We start from the raw sequence: 25,478 nt of genomic DNA, 5'->3' as shown, positions 1-25,478 counted from the left end.
TAAACTAATTCATAGAGGTTGTTTTGTGTTCATGGCGTTGCCGAAACAAAATCTAGGAAGAAAGAAAGACAGTCTAAACGTGGTTGTTTAGTGCTGTTTTCAACAATTTTTAATATATCTGACCTATTAGTTGATATGTAAATAGTTATCAAAAGCATTCTGAAGGGAGCGGTTTTTTGAAAGATAAAATTAAAACGGAGGAATGAATTTGCAGAAATACCAAGAAAGCACGAAAGAACACAATATCTGTCACTGCTGTCAAATGTCGAAAACAGACGCAGGTCATGTCGACTTCTTGATTCGGACTAAGCTCATCGGACTATAATAAAAAAATGGACTATAGTACTTCTATATTGCCAGTAAAAGAGAGAAACACCGGGAAAACATTACGGTATAGCTAGATATCGCTATCTCAAATCTCTCGGTACCGAAGTTGTAATACGCATGCCTCTCAGACCTCTTCTAAACGAATCAGAGATGTTTATACTTTCTGTCAACGAAACTGTCACTTTCTGTCTTCGAGGTAACATTGCCGCACTTATACTTGCACATGCGTAGAATGGGCCAAGTACCGAGGCCATCCTTTACTGTTTTCCCACTTACAGCACATTGGGCAAGATAGGGAGCTGGCAATATAGAAGTACTACATATATGTTATTAATGCTGTCAGATATCTGTCAAATAAACCCACAAAACATATCCGGTTGCAGTGTTGTAAATAGCCGAATAAAAAATGTTCTTAATTGTATTGCCAACTTAAACAGTCCTTCTTGATCACCCGGTACAATGTAAAGTCCGTTTTTTTAATAATCAATTGTCAAAGTGTTGTCAGGTTGGCAGAAAATTCGAAACAGTGAATTTTATAAATCACGTTTGGAACATTTGACTTTTGAAATTGTCACGGATTGTCACGTGTCTCACACACATAAACATATGCAACATAACCTCAATAATGATCTAGGGGAAATCTAGGGTGAAATTAAGATAGAACTGGACCAAATGTCAATGATTTTTAATATACAGTTTCGTCTTTTTCTGTATTTTGTCACTGACAGTTGATTATAAAAAAAAACGGACTATAGGTATAGCTAGGTATAGCTGCACATAACCATAACGAAATAAATTTTGGGAAAACACTAACTTCTGTTGGATTGGCAATACTGCATTGTTCAGCAATGTACAGATCTCTGGTATCAAAAAATTAAACAAGAATTATTAGTCTGAAGTGAATTTTGGACATATTAGGAATTGTTGTTTAACCTAATAGGTATTTTTTTTAAGAAGAATAACAAAACAAATTATTATTTATTGTATATCATTTTAAAAGTTTAATAGTGTCTGTAAACTCATAAGAAAACCAAAATTTTGTCATTAATCCTCGGTAGTATAGTGGTCAGTATCCCCGCCTGTCACGCGGGAGACCGGGGTTCGATTCCCCGCCGGGGAGATTTTTTTAAAATTTTTTATATTCAGCAATTTCAACTACAAAACAGTACCATCAGGAAACTGAAACTGTTACAAATTATCTCTTTTTTTCAAGCGAGAATTGCCTTTTATGGTCGCATTTTTGTAGACATTTGAAGCACTTTAGGTTCATTTAAACTTTGCATATATTAAATTTTATAACCCCATTTCAGCATCCATTAGGAGCCGCTTCAGACAGTGTTTTGTGAGTTTTCTTCCAACCGTAATTATTCACCTCCGAGTCGCCCCATAAAGCCCCAATGGAGTTATTACCAGTGAAATTTTTTGCGTTCGTTTCGGTTTGGTGAAGAAGTCGCAATAAAAGGAAAATTTTTATTACAAAAGGGTGGTAAAAGAGATATAATGAATAATGGGAATTCCCACGCACCGTGAGAATACGCGGGGCACGCTTCATTCGTTATTACCTGGACCGATGGAAGACACATTGTCATCGGCGGATTTAAATTTGTTCTTTGTTTTATGGAAAGCCCGGTCGTTGGACGAGCCTGGCCGGATAATCAAGTGTGAAATGTGAATCACTTTCTTAATGCGCCACCTCTAACCTGCCTAATGACCATGAGAATAAAGAAACGGAAAAAGTGGTTTGAATGTGGCCAACAACAAGATAATCCTGGATCGGGAATGACAGGACGATGTCTTGATTTAAGTTTGAGCGCTTTTGCTTTCAATTCTATGTCGGGTGTTCATTTAACTTTCTTCTCAAAGTTGGCGTTGAAGAGTCGATTGTGAACGGTCCACTCGTCAGTCTGCAGATTAAAAACACAAACAACGCAAAAAGTGACGTTAAATTTAGATACCTCATCCTCATCCGTGATCTGTAGTTGTGCAAAAGTATTAAATAATATAAATTTTAACAAAAGAGTTTGATAAATAAAATAAAACGGGCAATAGAGGAAGAATAAGAATAAAATTCGAAATAAAAAATAAGACTTTTGCGGAACAAATGTATGAAGAAAAAGATACGTAGTTTCGTAGAGTATCAAACTAACTTTAGAAAAATTGTATAAAGAAACTGAATACTTAAGAAAATTAAAGAATAAAAGAAAATGAATATAAAGACGGCGAGACAATAAAATATACAACGAACACAATGGAACTACATATGTATTAAAAAAGAAGGATTGAATTAATTAATGAATGCGAGTAGACAGACAGACAGACAAAAAGTTAAACAGATAGACAGACAGGCATAAGAAAAAGATAGATAGCGAACAAAAAAAAAACAGAGACCAAAAAAAAAGCAGATAGACATTCCAAACGTCGCTTTTTTGTAGAAATTAGCGTAAACGAAAGATCTAACGACTTAATGAATGCTTTGATTGTTATTTTTAATTCCGAAAAGTCAAAAGGTTGAAAAGTTCACGTAAAATAAATATTGATTTAACCGCTGTAGGAAAGAAATTACGAGTACAAATTTTATTTAAATTATTAAAGTCAACCACTTTCATATGCTTCCCTTCTTAAGCATAAGCACGTACGCCTATGATTGTTAACATCAACATGTGAAAAAACACTGAGTGAAACCTACAAAGAAAGTACACAATTACACAAATACAAACGTTTGTGTTGTGCCCTCATATTCTGCAATTCTGCATTTTAAATTTGACATTTTTGACAAATAATAGCAAAAGCTAATTTCAATCTGACAATAGTGAGTTTGCGCCCAGGCATTTTCCCTTACGGTATAAAGTCATACCGTGCGTTACACTAGTGTTTCCTAGGAATCCTAGGTTATTTTGATTTTCTACAAATTTTATTGGAGGAACATAACGTTTATTTTTATAATGTAAGGGAAAATCCCATTGCGCAAACACTGTATTATCATTAAATTAAAACTTAAAATCGCTATAAGTTAAGAAATTAGTTTATATTTAGTTTAATAGCTATTAAGACAACAAGTGTTTTATAGACGATTTAAAAATCGAGATCGTAGTTTAAATCAGAGCGACCGCAGGGAGCGAGGATTTAATAGATCGAGATTTTTAAACTATAAAACACGCGTTGTCTTCAAGATTTTTTCTAACACTAACATCTTATCAGAAATTTTAATAAATTCAGAAATTATTCGAGGCGCTTCACAATACACAAAATGCGGAGGTTGCCGTGGGTACTATGGTAATAATATCAACAAATTTGGAAATAACAATTTTCATCGTTGAAATGTGCCAAAACGTTCCAGAAGAAGTAAGAGAAAAGGGGCAATTTGTTACCAATGAAGTCTAAAAGTGCATACGAAAAGGTGTATGTTTCGTTTCAAGGCCGGAACAATAAAAAAAGCATCACGGAGGTAACGGAAGATGTCATTTTGGCTTTTCTTGATATGGGGTAAGTGTGTAGAACTTCATTAAAAGTTAATTCATACTACGGCAAGAATCATTTGAAGAAAATGTAAAGATTGCTAGTTTTCGATGGCCGGGCACTTACATTGGATGAAACAGCAGAAGTTAAAGAAGAAGATGTTAGGAACAAGAGCACGAAGCTAATGTGGTAGTTCCAATTCAATAATTGTACTTTTCACTTTTGTGATAATTACTGTAAAAATGATGAATAAAATGTTACTTGAATAATACAGGGTCTCTATAAATGATTGTCGGGTCCAGCCAGCCATGGAAACTTGTCAAATTTTGAATGAGCCGCGTTGTTCGGCAAATAATGAATGTCACATTTTCAGGTTAGGTTGTTGGCTTTTAACCAGAGACAAGTTTCAACTGTGGTTTACTCCTGCTAACATTAATGTATTTATTATTTAATATCAACACCAACAGGGGAACAATTATTGCCCCAATCGTACCGCCACACAGTGTACAGGAATTGGTATGAGAACAAATCCAAACAGATAAATATTGAGAACACCTTGTTCCCGGTATGCCACAATACAATACTCCCTTTTTGTCTGCTTTAGTGCTTTTACATTTCTTGTTTTATACTAGGGATAAATACGACCTAGACTGAATTGTCAAATACGGTATTGACTCCCATTTTTTCTTCCAATATAAATAACAGTGTTTTTCATGACAAATAAGCCTCAATATAATCAAATTTATTCAACAACATAATTTATAACACTAGATATCGATAACAAATTGGCATTTTTTTTAATAATAGATTGAAAATGTCCCCCATTAACTTCTAAACACTTGACAAGTCTTCATTTATTTTCAAAAATATTTTGCAGTATTTCTTGGTTACGGGTACAGCAACATTGCTATCCACAGTTCCACACGCCAATTTTCAAAACATGTAAAGGAGTCTCTACAAATTGGTGCAGATTCTCAGCACTCCAAATTCTGAAATTGAGGTAATTTTGAAACCGATTACAATATTAAACACAACTTTGATAATCTGCAGGTTGGAGTTTTTGTACATTATTTTATAAGCATGCAGTTGTTGCCTATTTTTAATGATTTTGTGACAAGTGCTTCGTGGTACATCAGATTGTTGAGATAAACAGGCTACAGATATCTGTGGAATCTTTTCCACCATTTCTTTCAAATCCTCGACTATTTCATCAGATAGTGGTGGTCGTCCTGATGATTTACCCTTGTTAATTGTTCCGATTGTTAAAAATCTGTTCACAATTCGTCCAATATGAGTTAATCATCTTGAATGTTGTCTGGATATTTTGCTGGAATTCATTTTTACAAACAGATAATTCCCCATTAATAAACCTTCCACTTCGAAAGGAAAAAACAAACAATGAACGTGTTCTGTTCAACAGAATAAACCATTGTAAAGAAAATAAAGCTAAAACATAAAACATTAAAACATAACCTCACAAGTTTTGCCAGTCTGTTTACCTCTAAAAGCGGACGTACTTGCAATTTTTATTGAAAAACACAGATTTTTGGTGTTTATTAACTGTGATTAACTGCGATTAAAACGAATATAAGGAACGAAAACTCGACTGACAAGCGCGAACAAAACGTCATTAATGTCAGAAGTGACCGTGAAAACGAACTAGAATTTGGCGTTGGTTTCAAAAAAGCGGAACAGTAAATTTTTTTTCCAAGGCTGGCTTGACCAGACAATCATTTATAGAGACCTGTGTATGTGTGAGCGTATTTTATGACTATAAGATACGTTGCTATTGACGACTAGGAAAAGCGTATTTTATAGGAAACTTAAGGTGTGAGCTCAAATGCACCATGGAAACAGTATAACATATTAGTGTTAGAAAAAATTAAATAAAAATGAACCACTCAGACTGCTCCGTGCCCATATCACAAGAAACTTGTGTCGAACGATCATCGATGACTTGAATCAGTAAGAATTACCAAAACAAATCTGCCTCACGCTCAGAGCACGAAACTATACCTCGTCATCGTGGCCGCGTAAACTCAGATATAGAGCAAAGAATGTGAAAATACATACTACAGAAATGATCCTGTGAAGTATGATCTTAGCAAACGTATCTCAAATCAAAGTATTTATTGAGCCAAGGACTACGAGTAATCGTCAACTGCAAGCACGGCGCCATCTGTGGTACTACATGCGTATTATGGCGGACAATAAATTTAGGCCGGCCTGTCATTGGCTTGACATTAAAATGTGAAGCTGGCATCATGTTCAACTAACCCCATTTTCGATTTTTGGCATTCTTGTCAATTGTCATCGTGACAGCGACTACGATACAGAAAGAAAAAACATAATACATAATAAATAAATAAAGAAATAAATAAATAGGATTTGGATACTTTTTCAATTAAATAAATAAAATTAAATTACAAATTATTTCTATCAAAGTACGAGTATGTAGTTTATCGTTTATTGTGCCTGGTACAGAAACAGTGTTCATGACATTCTTGATCACCCGGTCCGGTAAGATCGTTTTCTCTATCAGTATCACTTTCATGTTTATAAATTTTATAATACCGTGAAATCATTTACATTTATAATTAAAGTAGGCTATGACTTTTAAATTAGATCGACAACAATGTTGACAACTTGATTTAAATTGTCGAAGTGACGCTTCAAAATTCAATAAAATATGAAACAGCGAGTTTCTTTTAAATTAAAACGATTGAACCGAGAACCCTAAATGTCAACAGACTCGCCAACCTAATGTAAAAGTCATAGGGCTAGTTTATACAAAGGGAATTAAATATTTAATTCGAATTAAACTTTAACGCATGAATCCGAAACTTTGATTGGTTCAATCTGGTCACGTGTTCAGTTAATCTCGCATTTGATTACGATTAACTTAACTTAACTTCTGTAAACTGGCCATTAGCATAAATTTAAATGATCTTACCGTATAAATAACGAAAGGTTTTGTAGACCATTGTTGATTTTTACAAAGACAAAACAATTTTACATTATCTGAAAACATGAGTTGCCGTCTAGTCCAAGTGTAATAAATTAAATAAATAAATAATAAATTAATAAATAAATGTAACATACAATAAATTATCTAAAATGGAAGTGACCAAAACAGCATTGTCATTATCATGCTTAATTTTTGAAAATGGTTTTTATTATTGAACACAATACATCCACATATTATAATGGCTTATTTTCGAAGCGGATTGCAAAATGACAATTGACACATTTTTACAATTTTATAATATGTAGTGTGAAACCTTCTTACGAGAGATATGTTGGAATTATTGTCAAAATTCAATGACATTTTAAAAAATTATTTGATCGGTATTGCCAAGTAGACAATTAATTGGCAAATGGACAAAACCCGTAGACAAAACCAAATTTACATTAGGAAAATTTTCTTTTCTCGTTTTTTTTTCGCAACCAATTGTCAACTTACATATTTTCACCATTATTTTATATTAATTTTTTTGTATAATGTCGATTATTCACAATAATACTAAATTCCCAAAACTCTAACCTGAAAAATTAATTAAGAGCTGACAATTTGACAATGACGAGGCTTACCAATTGCTCAGGGATGCCAACCCACTAAATTTGCTTCAGTCATTTATACAGGGTGTCCCAAAAATGGCGTACTAACGGTGCACTACGGTGTAGAAGAGATTACCGTAAACGTCAGAAAAATGTTAAAAAAATTCTATTGGACTTACTTGCTGATTTGGGGTCTTTGAAAGTGGCACTTAACAGGTCAATTATTTTGAAATATGTATGTATGAAATTGTCATGCCAGCTACCTCTCCTCGTACACATTATCACAAAGTACAAGATCACTCACTACCAATATCTAATCTTGCATAATAGAGAATTTAGAAGCTTTGGAAATCGAAAAAATTATTTTAACTCCACTACGGTAACATTTCAAGGTAATGATGTACGAATATATTTTTGTTTACATTATATTACCGTTAATAATAATAATAAAAATAATTGATTTTTTTGTCGGAAACATTTTTTCTATATTTTTTTCATGTACATTTAAACATCCTCGATACGGTAGTAAGTAGTTTGTACGCCATTTTTGGGACACCTGTAGTCATTTGATATCCTGGAAAAATGTATAAGAAAAGGATTAGGTTCATGGTATCTTTAGCAACACTCATTACTCTTGTTGTCTCCCAAAATTTTCCACCGATTCTTTTTCCGCACTCTGTTCTATTTCCCTTTCTTTACATTTTGCATTTAGTGTCTCTTCAACCAGAAAATGTGTCCCTCGCACCCTATTAAAATTTTCCTCTTTGATTTGAAGCAACAAAGTAACAAACATGACAAAAAGAAAAATGATAAAGGTGAAGAATTAAAATTAAACCAGGTATTGATCGAACAGGATGCAGTTCTCGTTTCGAATTTCACTTCCGTTTGTATAAAATATGAACTTGATTGCGCGAAAATCAAATCCTTGATCCAATTCCAATTCTTTCTGAACTTGACACACAGGACCCAAATCAGCCTCTCAACAGTCTCAACCTGTTCAAAAATCGCTCCGATCCCTAAAACTGGTAAAACTTCGTCGACCTTGTCAACATTTACAAAATCGCTGGTGCCGCTTTCAGCCCGCAATTCTCCGCACCTTACACTAATTAATAAATTATTTAATTAGCAGGTATGCATTTCGTCAGGTCGTTTGTTTCCATCAAAACAATGTGTACTAACGGTTTTGGTCGGCGTCTCGGCCAGCCAACACCACTTCCTTTTGCAACACCCGACCTTAACACACTTCATGTCATAGCAGCCGGCGCAATCTCCCTGATCTCGCCGAAAGTTTAAAAACCCCGCGTTACGTTCGTCTTAACGCAATGTTACGCATCGCGTCGCGTATAAATTAAACGATTTTTTTCGGCGACGCGGATCGCCATCAGGAAGCACTCGTCACATTGTGCAACGCTTTTGTTACAGTTATCCGTCGCATTGAGAAAGAGGTTATTGAAAATAATAATTCTTTGCTTGCCGCGGACCACCGTTAAAGTGATTTGCACGAATAACTCTCGCGGGCAGATGTTTGTTATTGTTGCGTTATACGTGCGAGCCGGCCTTTATAAACGTTTCGTAATCGCCCATTATGGCGACAAATGCCTTTTGTGTCGCTTTTCAATAACGACCAATTTGCTCTCTTCGTTTCGTTTTTGCGCCACTTTCGTTTCATCTCTTCATCATCGCCGTTTTTTACTTTCTACTTGCACTTTCGGGAACGATCCCCCGACGACCGCTACGCCTCCTTTATTGCTTCATTATCTCAGAAGAATTCACCGGAGCGGTTCACTTTACAGTTCCATCTTCTGTTTTGGCAAACCGCCATGAAGACACCTGCGGGCCGTAGTCGTTGCACTTTTATTTGAACTTTGCTCGTGATGAAAGGAAGACAGCTCGGGGGTTGATTGAATATTGACAATGGAGCGTCATGTGGTGGACGAATAAACTATTATTATCTATCTATTCACTACCGGTGCACAGTTCCGTGAATGTGTAGAAAATAAGAAAATCTCGCCGGTGAATAACTAACTGTGTTGTTCACACATAATTTGCATGCACAAATAGTTTACTGGGTTTTTAATTTCCTTCAACAATGAGACTACAGTTCACTTTTATTGCTATTGTGAATTGTGACCAAGCGTGGATTATAAAAAAAGGATGAAATTATTTAATTATACCACAAAGCTTGGATTAACTGTACACTCGATAATCACATGACACCACTCGATCAGATTTAACAAGATTTTTGGCATTTTCTCAATAGTCACGGAGATATTTCCGATCGAAAATTTTACGCTCTCAATTTGTTTGCTGATTTATTAGAGCTGACAGTTATAGTCATAACTTCTAACAGACAGTTCGATCACTGTTAGTTTTTACATCTGTTTGTCCCACAGCACTTACCAAAAAGGAATTGCATCTAATAATTTCAAACTGTACACGTTTTAAATAAATGGAAATATACAGGCTGATTCATGTAGCCCGTTCGTTAGAAACGTTCTGATTTCCCAAAATCGTATTATGTAATATGAAAATTGGTAGCCGACTGTCATCCACTGTGCCAAGTTCAAATAAAATATTTTCGAAATGGCGACACTTCCGGAAATGTCGGAAATCTTTGTTTTTTTTAATAGACAGGCCCCATTTTGACTTCATATTTGGATTCTACGTTAAATTTTGAGTTTAGAACGTCCTTTTGTCAATACTTATGTGTATGTTATGTGTTATCATTTTTGACCTGTCATTTTTTTCGTAGAAAAGCGGGGTTGCAGGGTTTCATAAAAAAAATGTACACTTATATCTAGTATGAGAAATGGTAGTTGGTATTTAAAAAAATGAAGTTTTCGACATTTTTTTGATTATCAATTTTAAAAATTGCAGTAGGCGTATAAAACATGAATAAAATGTCGCTAATTGCGCAAAAAATCTGCCAAATCATTGGAAATTCAGTAAAAAAAAAATTATTTATTTCCAATGGTTCAACCCTGCAACCCCGCGTTTTGCGGAAAAATGACAGGTCAAAAATGATGATAGATAAGTGTTAACAGAGGGATGTTCTAAACTCAAAAATTAACGTAGAATCCAAATATGAAATCAAAATGTGGCCTTTCCATTGAAAAAAACAAAGGTGGCCTTTCCATTGAAAAAAACAAAGGTGGCGTCGATTTCCGGTATTTCCGGAAGTGTCGCTATTTTGAAAATATTTAATTTGAACTTGGAGCATAGTCGGCTACCAATTTTCGTATTATGTAATACGATTTTGGGAAATCAGAAAGTTTCTAAGGAACGGGCTACGTGAATCACCCTGTATATTATTAGGTTGTAACTGTTCGAGGTATTTTTATTAGCTTCTCCGCGGGACCGTTGTCGACTTTGGAAAGTCCGGGCCCGTTGTAGTTTTTGAAGGTCTGGGCCCGTTGTCGATTTTGAAAACTCCGGGCCCTTTGTACATTTCGGAAAGGTAAAACTTGCCGTATCTTGTATAATTTGAAAATTTACGATTTTTCATTTTGGTTTTATTTGCATACTTTATCGCACTATTGTGGTAATACCACAAGATCAAAAATTTTATTTAAATTTTCTGGCAGATCGCAATTAATAAATTAATAAATTGTCTCCTTCATAGATAGAAAGAAATGATCGTTTACAATCCGGAATGAAAGAAAGTCATAAACAACTTTTCCTCGCGGAATTATATGACATTGGTGGAAAATTATTTTTATTTAAATACATACATGTATGAAGAGAAGAGAATGTTTTTCACGCTTCGTGTTCGAATGATTCATACGAAATCGAAAACTATTACAACAAGACCATAACAGTTGATTTACGACCAGATTTACTTAAAAAAGTGAAAATTCGTACAAAGAAGCGCGGTGCAAGGGAAACGACAAAGAAGTGAACTTGAAAAGTAAGAAGTTAACAGTTATGGGGAAACTCGCGTTGCTCGGCTCTCGAATGAATTACAACTTTTTCACAATAGCCCCTCAACAAAGCGTCGAGATTTATAATTTCAGTCAACAATAAGGACTAGTTGAATACAGCTACACACATTATTAAAAAACAGGTACAAATATTGATTTTGGCACAAAAGCCGGATTAACTGTACTCCCATAATCACATCACGTGACCTTGCTCACCTGTCAGACTTAACAAGATTTCGGCGATTTTTCTCAAGCAATTCCGCGCCAAAAATCGTACGGTTCCAATTTGTCTGAAACATTTCGCGCTGTCACTTAGCACCGTAACACAATAGGAAAGTTCACAGTTGGGATTTGTCCATTAAAATTGATTACCATCACGGCGAAGTTGTGACGTTGCTCTTCGGGCTGAAGGGTGGCTAATCGTTGCCGGCTGAAATGACAGCTTGTTCAACGCCAGATGCAAGTCTTTCGATTGTGAATAACTAATCCGGGTGTCTAGAGGAAGTTTAAAGCGTAAAATCGATGTTTGAAGGGGACAAAGTGGCAATTTCGTGGATGTTCGCAGTTCTGCTTGATTTGATATCACCGTTAGAGCAAGATGTATCCCGGAATCGCATGCGGAACGAGTCTGTTATTAGTCTGATGGTGATCCTGTAAAAATGCAGCGGTCATTCTGATTAGAACAGTTCGTGTCCAGACTCTGACGGAAGAGTGGACGTGGAGAGCTCTCGGAAATGGGTCAGCACCGCAAGCCATCGGGTTTCTTGAGGCTTGCTCTCGAACAAAAGAGACGTCTTCCAAAAGGTAAACTCTCGAGTTGTTCGTTTTCTGACGCGCTCGATTTGCTATCACATTTTTTTCGTTGTTCAATTCGTCTTCCTCATTTTTTGCGACGAATCGAAAGAATTTCTGTTAACAGAAACAATTCCTAAGTCTTCAGATGCATAATTAACAACAATGGAACTCTTTGTCTATTAACGTCGTATGTATTTTAAAAAGCACTTAATAAATGTTTTTAGTTTTAATATAAATTTTTTTTATTTCGATTCGCTTGTATCACAATCGGCTACATTTTCTGATAATAAAAATCCCTTCCCCAATGAAGCGTCAATGTTGCACATTTTCTACTTTTCAAACATAAAACATTTGTTTCAATGCGAAGTGACCACTACGAATAAAAATGTCTTTAAAACGATTCCTCTGAAATTCCCAAGTTCTTCTAGTGTCACTTGAGAACTGTCAGACAAAGCTGAACCCACTTCCCACCAATTACCACCCAAAAATTTCAAATTTTTCCAAAATAAAATCCTACAATATTCGCCCGTAGGGCATCCTCCTCGAGGCAGACTGGCCCATGCAAGAACTCTCGTGCAACAACAATTTGCTGCCATACGCAGAGCCACCGCTGCTGCTCAAAAACAAGCTTCTGGTGTAGAAAGGTCCTTCGGTTCCGGTTTTTCGACTTCTCAGAAGGGCGCAAGTTGCCACGATAACAGCGCAAAGGAATATGACACCTAAGATGCAAAAAGTTATGGCGATTTTGTCCGGTGAGACGCAGAAAGTCCGGTCGCCTGGAAGGTTAGCAAAAAGGAACGTCGAAGTCTCTGCAAATCAAACACAACAAAATAACAACACGGTTCTTCGCAAGGAAGGAACTGACCCCAATAGAAGAAATTGTCTTGAGATGGGAGAGAGAAGTGCCTCCAGAGGTTCTGAAATGAAATTGTATTATCTACATTCAACTTGAGAATTTTTTTCCAAAATCTAGGTCTTCAAGAGGAGAAAGTTTCTACGAAGATTTTTGTGAAGAATAAGAAAAGCGTCTCCTAGTTGGTAACACCACAAAGTATTTTTTTTACCAAATCTTCAAAGCTCTACATTTGACAGTGTTTCCATGGAGTTCTGTAGCTTCAGTGCTTTTATTTTTCTCGTGACTCGTATTGAAGAATTGGCGTGAATTGATCACATTTTTTGAGAAAGCTCTTCTTGTATGTGTTAAATTTCTCAGCTCACCAAATTTTCTAAAATAAAATCGTACAATATCCCAGGACCGCGACAAAGATTTGTTTTTGGAGGGGGGTTTGATAGCCGCGGGGGAAGGTCGATTTTCGTCATAATTTTCACGATTTTTTCTACTTGATAGATGATGCGCGAAGAGGCGTCTTTAATTTAGAGACCACATCCTGTCATTACCGCCGCTGCATGGGCAATCATTCAAGTGCAAAGTGACTAAGTGAAGGTATCGGGGCGTTATATGGTGAAGGATAACATTCAATTAATGGACGCTCGGGGGGTTGAACGTGATGGACCTCCACGCACGTGAACTTTCTCAGTTCTTCTTGACTGAGCAAAAATCTGATAGTCCGGGAGCAATAACTCGAGATAATTAGAAATTTCATTTTTCCACTAAAACTAATTCCTTTTGCGCGTCTGTTTTTTCCACTGCAGCATCCGTGTGAAATATGTAAGGAGGAGATCTTTCAGGTGAGTCCAGATGCCATTAGATTTTAAGTCGTGAACGCGGTTCCGTATCGTATAAATTGTTCTACTATAACTACAAGTTGCGTGGTTGTCGTGATTCTCAGAAATTATTGCAGATATCTTTAGCTCTTTACTATTTGTTGGGTAAAAATGTTGAAAAAAAAGCCTCCCCGGCGGGGAATCGAACCCCGGTCTCCCGCGTGACAGGCGGGGATACTGACCACTATACTACCGAGGACTTGTATGTTGGCAGCATTGTGGTCAAGACACTGGAGGTATTTATAAAAATAAATTCCCGAGAGTTAAAAATGTAAACAGAGCTAATATTGACAGTCACGCTTGTTATCGACACCTTTGTGATTTTTCCCAAGAAACGATTAAATTCTGTATCGGATCTGGTGGCGCTCTTTTTCTAATATGCCTCGTAGGTAACGTGATGAGAAATCGCAAAAGGACCAGCCATTCGTGACAGTTCGTAACAGAGGACAAAGACCAAAGTCGCTCAACCATGTCTACTACTTTTCACACCTCCACAGAACATATTATCGTGCCAATATTTGAAGAAGTATCAAGGTTGCAGCAGGATTCATCTCATATCAAGTCGAACATCGAATGATGATACTTGAAGTGCGCAAGAATGCGAATCGAAGGTTGTTCACTTACCAGTGACAAAATGAGACAGATTAAATTGGCATGTTGGTTCAAATTGTTGAAACTGATCTAGCAACCCGGAATAATCCTCTGTTAAAATTACTTCCTGGGGCAGGGGGCGCCACTAGTATCTGTCTGTCACTGTCAGTGATCGAGAAAGACTGAATCTGTTGGTGACAATGAAAATTTGAATCATTTTGGTACCACTGTAACCTAAACGCATTTTCGGTTGTCAGCTTTGACAGTATTGACAGGCAAATTTGAAATTAATAATCAAAGGTTCATTTTTTACCATAAACATAACCTAATGAAGTTATGAATAATAAATTTTTGGGTAGACCTTTAATTAGTTTTCTCACCTGAATAAATACTTCTTGTATATAAATCAACATTCATTATGCTAACTGATATATCTTGATTTTATTAATTTTCTCGGTTTTCAAAAAAAGCTTTTGACAAGAAAAATGTCACTTTAAAAATTTTGTTGCCAACATAAAAAACGCCAAACAAAAATAAACTAAAGAGACTTCAGTATTATAACCACATATTCTAACATTCCCTGATATGGAGTTACTTATATGCATTTAAATGTTCAATAATAAATTATAATTGTAATCACCTTTTTAAGATTGGATCAGTGAAACATTGGATCTTGGATCGATCGAGTAAATAATTAATTGAACCTTCAAGATTTATGACAGTTTTATACAGTTTTTAATTACTCTTCACATTTCTTCAACAAATTTTTCACCACACTTAACATCAGTTAATCTAATCTTTAACTACCAAAATGGCACTTAACTCTTTTATTGAACAACTTTTCTTGCATATCTCGTTTAATAACGGTAATTTTTGTGTGAGAAGCTTTGTCGATTACCTTTATGACTGTTTTTTAGTTATCGTGTGCATCTTAATTGTGTGTCACATTATGTAGCAAATCTAATTTAGATGAACTTCCTCCCATCTAAACGCTTGGTATTTTTTACATTTCTTTAGTAATTTCATCTTCTTGAGCTGTAGATGTCGCGGTTATTAGTTTACCAGATTTTATCGGCCATTCTTGCACCTTTGTTGGCCTGCCAACTTGAACGTGGAATTTATGACTACGAATCCGGTACTGCTCAGTCCATTAGTGCAGGAAGTTCCGCAAGTTCCAACCTGCTCATCAATCATACCCCGACTTGTCATTCCATCCCGCCACAAACCGATTAATTTCCCAGCAGAAAAAAAAAATCCTACTCACTTCCAGTAGTCGGGAGTCAATTAATCGTGCGAGAAGTGGTCCGGCGTGACCCCAGGCTAACTCGTGACCATGTCTTGCATTTTCCGCCCAGTTCTTGCATCCAGCTGGACCTTTAATCGCAGCTTTGTCAGATAAACATGGTGACACGCCTAGTCTCGACACCGGCTCCTTTAATTACACACACTGTAGACACGAGCCGATTAGTTTTCAGTTTCTTAAAAATCGTATTGCGTGGGATGGGGCTAATGAAAGAGGGTCTTTGGTAAAAATTTCGGAAAAAATGGGGCCCTAAGGCCAGCACCGGACCAGCTAAAAATGGCCCCACTCTAAATGTGTGCACACTTTAACATGGTGACGTTACCTAAGTTACGCAGTGGCAGTGTCAAATTAATGCTACCTAATTCATATTTTTAAGTTTTCTTAATTATTTTTTTCGTAATGATTTTATTTTACGCAGAGAATGATGTTGCAAGAAATTACGTGTGCAACTTGTGTGTAAAGCACATTTTTACGCATGGGATTGCAACACTCGCCGCGCTCGTGCGCGTAAATGTCCCCCTTGTAGGAAAAAGTAGTTTTTTACACACTTTTCCTAACCAACCGTTAACAATTTTGTGTGTTGCTTCCATGAGGTCATCAATTTTCCTCGTCGCGTGTTTAGCGCGAGGAGACCTTTTCGCGTGAGCCGAGCCGTCCCTGGCGCCACCAGTCCGCCCCTCGCAATCAGTTTTACGGCCCCCATGACAATATGGGGCAACTTTAGTAACATATCGGTCGTTTAGAGCGTATCTTTAATTGGCATCGGAGGCAGGCCCCATTTTACCAGACCTCCTTTCACGAGCAAAATATTCCGCAAAAAAGCACGCGTGCCGCCCCAGTACGTAACGTCGTTCGTATTTTATGGGAACCAGACCTATTTAGCGTTTTCATCGTAAAAAAGCGAAAACGTGTGCGGTTACGAAACGGTATCACATTATGGTTTGACTAACCATTTATAAAGTTATTTAAATACAAAAAGTTCGTTTCATTACCTCAATAAGTAACTGTACGAAATGCAACGCAACGCAAACTGTGACCCAAAGGCTGCGCGGCCGAGCTTCGAAGCTCACGTTAACGAACCATAATGCTTCTAGGTTTTTTTTGTGTGCGAAAGCGACATAATGGAATCCCATAAAGCAAATTGCATGATAAAAGCCATATAGCTGGAGGACAAATCGCTTTAGAATGATGGCAATTTGTTCACAGCTTTGTAAACACAACCAGAGTTACCGTAAACACTGTGATTACAGCTTTTTATTAAATCACTTTGCTTATTTCTTAGCATTAAAGCTCGATTATAGTCGTTTAATTAAGTATAATGACCCTAAATCGCCAAGCATAAGACAATATTTCATGTACTTTTCATACTCCGTGATACATGATGCCTTCGTTAAGATTTACACGAAGAGTGATTGACGTTATCAAAACCAGCAAAAATATGTTTGACATTTATTGCCTTTAATAGTATACATACTTCTTAATACAAAAAAAATAGAAAAAAAAAGTTGTACCCCTGGTGGGACTCGAACCCACAGTCCCCGGCTTAGGAGGCCGATGCCTTATCCATTAGGCCACAGGGGCTACGACTTTTATCTTTACATTGTTTATTGTTATTGTAATTGATATAATAATAATAGTTTTCAATTTTAATTCAAAATTTTTAATCATTTCTAAAAAATTGTGTAATCAGTTCGACGTCAATTTCGACAACGTCGGTTAGAATGAGTTGCTGAGGATTCATTCATACAAATTGACTGTTAATTAACATCAGACAATAACTTTCCAGTGGATCTGCAATAAATCTAATTGATTTGCCCTTACATTTACAATGCTTTTACTAAATGACCTCCAGTGGCATCCTTTATTACCTTTAGAACAAGAAATATTTGGGAAATCAATTTTTTCAAGGCACCATCAGTACCATTGTTCGTAAAAGTCTTCAGATACATAATTAACAACAATGGAACTCCTTGTCTATTAACGTTCGTCGTATTTTAAGACGCAATTAATTCAAGAATGTGATTAGATTGTATGTTTCTTGTTTGACCAAAAATTTTTGTTAACATAACCTAAAAATCTAAATTAAATTTTTCCTTAAATTACAATATTTTATCCCATCAAATTCTTATCTTGGACGCTTTGTGTCCGAAATGTTAAATTATTTTACAAGCGAGACAGATTATAAGAGGATGTGTATTGTCTTTTCGCTTTGCTTGGCCCTCATAAAATATAAAATTTTAACAGGGATACCTAATGGTTGTAGTAAAATCCAACCAGCCAGTTTTATTAACTTGTCTCGTCTGGTTTAGTCATTTTTCGAGTTTCAATTAAAAAACAAACGTTCTTTGAGGTATAGGAAGTAAAACAACTTTGTCAAACCTAATTAGGTAAATACCTATGTTTTTAGTTTTATTGTAAAAAATCTTTATTTCGATTCTTTTGTATCACAATCGGCTACATTTTCTGATAATAAAAATTACTTCCCCAATGAAACGTCAATGTTGCACAATTTCTACTTTTCAAAAATAAAACCAACGCAAAACATTTGTTTCAATGCGAAGTGACCACTATGAATAAAAATTTCTTTAAAACGATTCATCTGAAATTCCCAAGCTCTTCTAGCGTCACTTGAGAACTGTCAGACAAAGCTGAACCCACTTCCCACCAATTACCACCCAAAAATTTCAAATTTTTCCAAATTAAAATCCTACAATATTCGCCCGTAGGGCATCCTCCTCGAAGCAGACTGGCCCATGCAAGGACTCTCGTGCAACAACAATTTGCTGCCGTACGCAGAGCCACCGCTGCTGCTCGAAAACAAGCTTCTGGTGTAGAAAGGTCCTTCGGTCCCGGTTTTTCGACTTCTCAGTAGGGCGCAAGTTGCCACGATAACAGCGCAAAGGAATATGACACCTAAGATGCAAAAAGTTATGGCGATTTTGTCCGGTGAGACGCAGAAAGTCCGGTCGCCTGGAAGGTTAGCAAAAGGGAACGTCGAAGGCACTGCAAATCAAACACACCAAAATAACAACATGGTTCTTCGCGAGGAAGGACCGGACCCCAATAGAGGAAATTGTCTTGAGAAGGGAGAAAAAAGTGCCTCCAGAGATTCTGAAATGAAATTGTATTACATATCTACATTCAAGTTGAGAATTTTTTTCCAAAATCCAGGTCTTCAAGATGAGAAAGATTTTCATGCAGAGCAAGGTAAGAGTCTACTAGTTGGCAACAACACAAAGTAATTTTTTTGTTTGCCAAATCCTCAAAGCTCTACATTTGACACTGTTTCCATGGAGTTCTGTAGCTTTAGTGCTTTTATTTTTTTCGTGGCTCGTATTGAAGAATCGGCGTGAAATTGATCGTCACACTTTTTGAGAAAGCGCTTCTTGTATGTGTTAAATTTCACAGCTCCACCAAATTAAGTGTAACATCTTGGGGATAATTTAATTCGAATCGGGTCCTATTCGGGCCAGTTATTAAGTTATTCTTGTTCGCGCAGCATTGCCGTGAATCTTCATTAATCAAAGTCTTTATGCTGTTCGGCCGTCGCCCGGAGCCACAAGAAAATTTTGCGCTCCAGTGCCTCCATCGCAGACCACCTCGACTTCAAAAATAAACACACTGTGCATAATAATGACGGTATATTAGATATTTACGGGGTGCCATTTGTAACCGGCGTCACGGCCGACAAGGACGGACGCGCTTCATTGTGCGAGATGTCTCTTCAACATCGAAAAAATTACAACGAGACCAACAAAACCGCCTTATATTTCATCATACGCCCCAACACTTTGTATCGCGTCCATTTGATAATAAATCGCGGCGAGGCGTACGCTACAATTATCCATTGCATCCACTAATTACTTTTGTGATGAAACGGACTCGGCATAAAATACAGATCGGCCTTCAAATTGGCCATTACTGGGAGTGATAAATCAAAAGCGCGGATTTTCAAGATGAGCTTAATAACCAGCTTTAAATTTCATCATGTTGCGATTTATTTGATTTTTAACGGCGCCGCTCTTGAATAAATAAAAACGGGCGATAACCGACGACAGTCGAATGGCAAACATTGAATCTTGCCGTTAATAATTCTCTTTGTGTGTTTTACAACGTTATCGCATATCGGTGGAATTATTAAATTGCACGTTTAGTCTCCGCTGTTTGATTTATTATTGGTGAAGACCAGATCCGCGTCGGTGTGAAGGCGGCCTTACTCTGTATCGGTTTCGCGTAAAGGCAAATTTAATCAACAAATTGGCACCCCGCCGATAATAAACTAAAACAAACTATATATCACGCCGCACTCTTCATAAATAAAGACCACGCACGCACTCGACTTTATAAATCTTAAAATTGTTGCTTTCCCACGGGGGTCTGGAAGGCAAAAGCAGATTAAATTCGCTGTGGTATTCAAATGTGCTCGGCAAGACCAATCAGACCCTCAAAGGGGCGCCGTTTACTTTGCGTTTAATTATTGTACCAACAGGAAGCCGTTCGAGTCGATTCCCTCTTGTCACGGCCTTCGATAAATTGCTTTTTAATATCACCATTACTAGACCCCAAACGCTCGTCACAAAAAGATAAATCTCTACATAAAGAAAAGGAAGTGTGCTAGGACAGACGAAGAAAAGAGCAACCGTGCACAACAGTATATTTATGTACAACTTTACACACAAGAGAATCGAAGAAGTAGAATCGCTATGTACATTCCTATCGACTCCAAATCCCCACAACTCACCACTAGCACTGAGCTGCGACTTTTCGCTCTTCCTCAAGTCGTCAATAGCCGGTGCTAGCACCTCGACGCTGTTGAACACTTTCAACCGGTCGAGGACCTCTCCTTGGGCCCCCTTCGACAAGGTCCGTCCCAAGCGGTTCTCCAGAGTCTCGTTCCTGTCGGTGCAGTCCACCTAAAACGACAAAACATAACCTCAAATTGACACGATTGTGGAGATTCACCTTCGCACAAGATCCGCGGCACAGCTCCAGGTAACAAGACAGGTGGAGGCGATCCCTGTCGGGAAATTTGAACGCGGCAAATCTGGACACCGCTTCTTGGTGTCTCATCAGGGATATGGGCTGAACGGGGCCCATTTGCGGCGTTGGTAGAAGGAGTTCGTCGACGGGGCAGCCATCGTCGTCTAGGAGTTTCTGAGATGAGTCGCCCAGACCGTCGTGGGCGACGCACTCGACCACCTTCCAGCCAATCCCAGCCGGGAGCGTCGACTTCAGACTCAAAATCGCGACCTCTCCCACTTTGAGGGTCCCACTGGGACCGTCTTCTTCTGGCGTGATCTCCATCCAGGCCCTGGAGGCCGACAGAGCCTCGTCCATCTCCTCCCCAAAGTCCTCGTCCACATCCTCCTTCTTCATCCTTCCGCTCCTCTGGTTCTTCCCGTGGCGCTCCATCAGTTCGTTCTTCACCACCTCGAGCATCGACTTGCTCTCGATCGAAAACGCGTCTTCCTCGACCACACACTCCAAGTACTTCTCCTGATCTGCGATTTGTCGCAAGTGGCGGTCTTGCTGCGCCACGAGAACCACGCTGTAGACCATCTGCTTGTGCCCCCTTTCGTTCACTCTCGAGCTCAACCTGATCCCGCAGCCAGAAGTCGGTAGATTTATCGCGACGGAATTGGAGAGGCTTCCTGAAATGCTGGAAATGATGGGAGGACCGGGGTGATTGGTGATCTTACCGAGGGCGCTGCACTCGTGCGAGAAGTCCCTGGCGAAGAGCAGTCCCTTGAAGGGGTGCTGAAGAGTGACGGTGGCGTTGAAACTTCTCAGGTCACAGGTCAAGTCCGCGTCTGTGATTTTGTTGGTGGCGACCGGAAGCGTGTACCGCAAACTGGGAGGAAACGCCGGTTCGGTCGAAGAGATCAGGACGAAGAAGTAGATGGAACATGACCGGAGCAATGTCATCGTTCAAATGATCTGAAGAAAAGGCGAAGATGATCTCACAATTGCTCTGGTTGGGCGGGATTGCCGCAATTAGAGAAATACTGCATTGTTTCGCATTCACACGTTCATTTCTGTTCGAAATTACCATGTTTTCTCTTCGCCGCTGTGAGCGTTAAACGAATTAATTGGTTTGATTCGAGGTTCCACAAATTCAGCCGGAATTGGAGTAACCGTTATGCTTGTAGATTCCATTAAAATGATGCGTTTACACAGTGACCCAGACAAATCGCCGAAAAATCGAATTTGTCCATTTTAGGAGTGGTTGACCTTGCCACAGTAATGACCTGAGTACTGATACGCCGAATAGTTCCTCTCGCAGTACCGCTATCTCCGCTCATTATATCATGCACATTCTAACGTTTCTTTGCCGCGTCTATTTCGAGAAGATTACGGAGTTTATATAAGACTTGCAGCATCCGAGGCAAAAGTTGTATCTCAGGATAAGAATTTCTTATGATTTGCATACAAAGACGGATAGTATCTTAATTCGAGTGAACTTGAACTGATAACAACTAGTGAAAATAACTATGCGAAAAGTGACAACCGGTGTGCGATGCGCGCCTCTTGTTAAAATGGAATCCAACAATGAAAGAAAGTTTTTTATTTTCATTTTAATTAGACAATTCGTTCTGATTAACGAGCAGTACGTTCAATGCACACAAACCATAAATAACATCAGTAGCGCCAACTACCACAAGGATAATTGCCAAGGAATCACTGTGTTAGGTATCAGGAATAATCGCATCTCCCGGACTCGATAATAACTTGCTCATCATTCATGCGTTACTAATAACGCTTCCGCTGCAAACACTCACGACAGTAATGCTCACATTTACTCGGCAGCAGTGACAGTTACGAGTGGAATAACAAAAATATTGTACAAATAATCCGCAGAAAATCTCTTCAAGTCGTCCATTCAAAATTTACCAGACTTTTTGTTAACTGAAGTGTACAAGAAAAAATTACTGTTGAACTCACCTGTGTCGAGCGGTGTCCAAAATTTGGAAAACTTCTCACTGGACACTGGCGATTTTGGAAGTTTTGTGCATTTTCGTGGGTTCTAACGATTCTAAAGTCGAGTTCGGATTAAACTGCGAGCAGGTGAGCGAACGTACGTAGCGTTACCTGACAAATACAGTTTTTACGGGACTTTGCAGTGGCGTAATGGTACTCTAGCCTGAATCTGCATGGGTCTGTGAGTCCAAGAATCGCGTGGAGATAGTACACATCAAAGAGTACCGCAACAACGATTTTGAGCAATTATGCAGTTGTCGCACTTGCGGTTTTAAATACTAAGCAGCTTTGTAGGTGTGGGTCAGGCATCTGATTTACTGTTGAAAGGAAGATGGACTTGTGGACAGTTCGATACGGATCACAAGGCAAATTTAATTTGTCAAAGTATTTATTTAATTTTATCCTTTATTACAAATATCAGTCGAATCTTATTGTTACCTAGAAAAATTTTACAATTGGTATAAAAGTCGTTGGAAATGACCGTTATGGGTTGATCATAACAACCCCATCGTCGGTCTCAGCGACGGGTTCTTCAGTCAAGGGTGCAGGGCCTTCGAGAATATATGACCTAGCGTAATATAGCAACATTAGTCCACTTTTTGCAGCAATGAAAGCCCAAATTAGGGGAATAATGGCGCTGTCATGAATTGGCAAGATTGCTGGAAATTATATCGATTTAAAAAAATTAATTTCAATTTATGTAACAATTTCATACGTTTTTTCTCCATTATTTCTATGACTGTAAAATAAATCAAAATGGAAGTACTGATTGCAAAGCTGAAGAAACCAAAAGTGCCGATTTGTCGCAAGTGTGGGGGAGAATAAAGGTCTTGCAGTTTATTCTTGTAATTTAGAAAATGAATGTAACTTAACATAATGTTTAGAATACCTACAAAATAAAAACAATTAAAAAATTATAAAAATATAACAAAAACATATTTGTGACTCAACTACGAATTAACGAGCGGAGTAAGTACAGCCCGGCTAGCTCAGTCGGTAGAGCATGAGACTCTTAATCTCAGGGTCGTGGGTTCGAGCCCCACGTTGGGCGCACTTTTTTTTCGTCTTATTTATCTACTTCCTCAAAGTTATCTGAATGACAATTGGTAAAACTATAAATATTACCTGTCGTAACAGCCAAGATTGCGGCTGGATAGTTTTTCAAAATCATGAAGGCTATACCACCTGATACCCCAACCAAGGAATAAAAAACTGCGACAACAAAACGCAACAGCGTCATCTTCAACTGAGACTGTTGCGGATATCACAGGTACACTTTTTTGTAAACAATATTATCATAAAAAACTGTATAAAAAGTGTCGCTATCACAGTATTTACAATATCATACGAACATTCGTGGAAGGGTTATGGGGTTATGTTTATCGGAACAGGATTGTAATGAGATACTTTAAAAAATAGTTGTAGAAGCTTCTTGGTTTGTTCAGATCGAAGTGATTGGAGTCACACCAGTTTCAGAGGTCTTTGTGTACAAAGTGTGAAAATCATTTTGTCAATAATCTGAGAAAAATCAATAAAATTTATGTAGTTGTAAAATATGTTAATTACGGATCTGGACGGGGAGAGAATGATTTTAGGGATTTTCGTTGGTTGACAAGTTCACCAACTGTTTGGGAGCTGTCATTTTAATGTCATTTGAATTGTGGAGTCATTGGTGTTTCTTTCATCGTAGTTCATATTTTTCAAATCGAAATGTTTGACGCCGAAACTAGTGCACCCCCTTTATGGCATAATGGTCCGAGGCCTGGAGCGTTTTACAATTTTCCGAGCACTCAAACTGGCCCCAGCGATTTCCGACAGCACTCTCAGTAAGTTAACCTTGTTTAATTTCAGAATGACTCGCTAATTTGTGGAAACTTTAGGGCTCCAGTGACCACTGCAACTTCCATTGTAGCTTTGCAGTACAAGAATGGAGTTGTCATTGCTGGAGATATTTTGGGGTCATATGGTTCATTGGCCAGATACAGAAACTGCCCCAGAATATTCAAAGTAAATGAAAACATCATTTTGGGAGCAGGAGGTGATTACGCTGACTTCCAATATGTCAAGGCTATAATTGAGCAAAAAATGTAACTAATATTTATGATATTTAGTTTTTTTATTGCAATTAATGTAATTGTAGAATTGATGAAGATTGTTTAGATGATGGTTTCAAACTTAAGCCAAAGTCTCTCTATTGTTGGTTGACAAGAGTTATGTACAATCGCAGAAGCAAATTTGATCCATTCTGGAATAACTTTGTTGTTGGTGGACTTCAGGTAAATACAATTCATAAATGTCAAATCAAGATTACACATTATTTTTTAAACAGGATGGAGAACCTTTCCTTGGGACTGTAGATAAATTAGGGACAGCTTTTGCAGACAAGATAGTCTGCTCAGGATATGGTGCATACATTGCTGTTCCCTTGTTGAGAGATGCTCTAGAGAAGAATCCTGCACCAACAAAAGCAGAGGCAATAGAACTTGTGGAGAAATGCATGGAAGTTCTGTATTACAGGGATGCCAGAAGTTTCCCCAAATACCAGATTGCAACAATTGATACAGTTGATGGTGTTGTGGTTGAGGGTCCAGTGAGCGTCAACCAAAATTGGAATTTGGCACACATGATTAATTAACTGTAATGTTGGTTGTATTTCTATGATAATTTCTCAATAAATTAATTTTAAAAAATGTTCACATTTGAGTGTTACCACCCGGCAACCGGCAGGTGGTGTGGCGGGAGTGCCGGTTAATTTTTATCCACGATACAAATCTCCCACGGTTTTTATTTGGGTTTGCATTTTCAAAAGAGAATAACAAGAAAGT

General features: G+C 37.8%; 2 protein-coding genes, 1 long non-coding RNA gene and 5 other non-coding genes across 9 annotated transcripts; 3 read left to right on the top strand and 5 right to left on the bottom strand.

The window, feature by feature from the left end:
- The first annotated feature begins 1,375 nt into the window (after positions 1-1,375).
- TRNAD-GUC (transfer RNA aspartic acid (anticodon GUC)) lies at positions 1,376-1,447 on the top strand. Its single transcript has one exon. It is a non-coding gene; the product is annotated as a tRNA-Asp (tRNA).
- A 3,062-nt stretch (positions 1,448-4,509) lies between these two features.
- On the bottom strand, positions 4,510-5,534 carry LOC138123870 (uncharacterized). The gene is made up of 2 exons (XR_011156930.1): positions 5,283-5,534; positions 4,510-5,229 (listed from the first exon to the last, which is right to left on the bottom strand). It is a non-coding gene; the product is annotated as an uncharacterized lncRNA (long non-coding RNA).
- Positions 5,535-5,679: 145 nt separating this feature from the next.
- Positions 5,680-5,886, bottom strand: LOC138125148 (small nucleolar RNA U3). Its single transcript, XR_011157361.1, has one exon. It is a non-coding gene; the product is annotated as a small nucleolar RNA U3 (small nucleolar RNA).
- Positions 5,887-13,908: 8,022 nt separating this feature from the next.
- Positions 13,909-13,980, bottom strand: TRNAD-GUC (transfer RNA aspartic acid (anticodon GUC)). The gene has a single exon. It is a non-coding gene; the product is annotated as a tRNA-Asp (tRNA).
- Positions 13,981-17,183: 3,203 nt separating this feature from the next.
- Positions 17,184-17,256, bottom strand: TRNAR-CCU (transfer RNA arginine (anticodon CCU)). The gene has a single exon. It is a non-coding gene; the product is annotated as a tRNA-Arg (tRNA).
- A 788-nt stretch (positions 17,257-18,044) lies between these two features.
- cyr (cypher) lies at positions 18,045-24,135 on the bottom strand. Of its 2 annotated transcripts, XM_069037964.1 has the most exons (7): positions 23,779-24,135; positions 23,369-23,542; positions 22,618-23,312; positions 21,375-21,612; positions 20,638-21,326; positions 20,417-20,588; positions 18,045-18,678 (listed from the first exon to the last, which is right to left on the bottom strand). In XM_069037964.1, exons 4-7 carry the CDS (start codon positions 21,598-21,600, stop codon positions 18,383-18,385), a joined length of 1,383 nt encoding a protein of 460 aa, XP_068894065.1. In that variant the 5' UTR covers positions 21,601-21,612; positions 22,618-23,312; positions 23,369-23,542; positions 23,779-24,135; the 3' UTR covers positions 18,045-18,382. The 2 variants fall into 2 exon arrangements, with proteins under 2 accessions (XP_068894065.1, XP_068894064.1); XM_069037963.1 differs by having other exon boundaries at positions 18,537-20,588.
- TRNAK-CUU (transfer RNA lysine (anticodon CUU)) lies at positions 23,632-23,704 on the top strand. The gene has a single exon. It is a non-coding gene; the product is annotated as a tRNA-Lys (tRNA).
- Positions 24,136-24,274: 139 nt separating the features above from the next.
- On the top strand, positions 24,275-25,354 carry Prosbeta7 (proteasome subunit beta type-4). Its single transcript, XM_069037965.1, has 4 exons — positions 24,275-24,479; positions 24,534-24,740; positions 24,794-24,929; positions 24,983-25,354. Exons 1-4 carry the CDS (start codon positions 24,364-24,366, stop codon positions 25,286-25,288), a joined length of 765 nt encoding a protein of 254 aa, XP_068894066.1. The 5' UTR covers positions 24,275-24,363; the 3' UTR covers positions 25,289-25,354.
- The last annotated feature ends 124 nt before the right edge of the window (positions 25,355-25,478 follow it).

Source organism: Tenebrio molitor, chromosome 2 (genome assembly GCF_963966145.1).
Source record: "Tenebrio molitor chromosome 2, icTenMoli1.1, whole genome shotgun sequence".
Taxonomy (NCBI): domain Eukaryota; kingdom Metazoa; phylum Arthropoda; class Insecta; order Coleoptera; family Tenebrionidae; genus Tenebrio; species Tenebrio molitor.
This window is presented reverse-complemented; position numbering and strand designations above follow the sequence as displayed.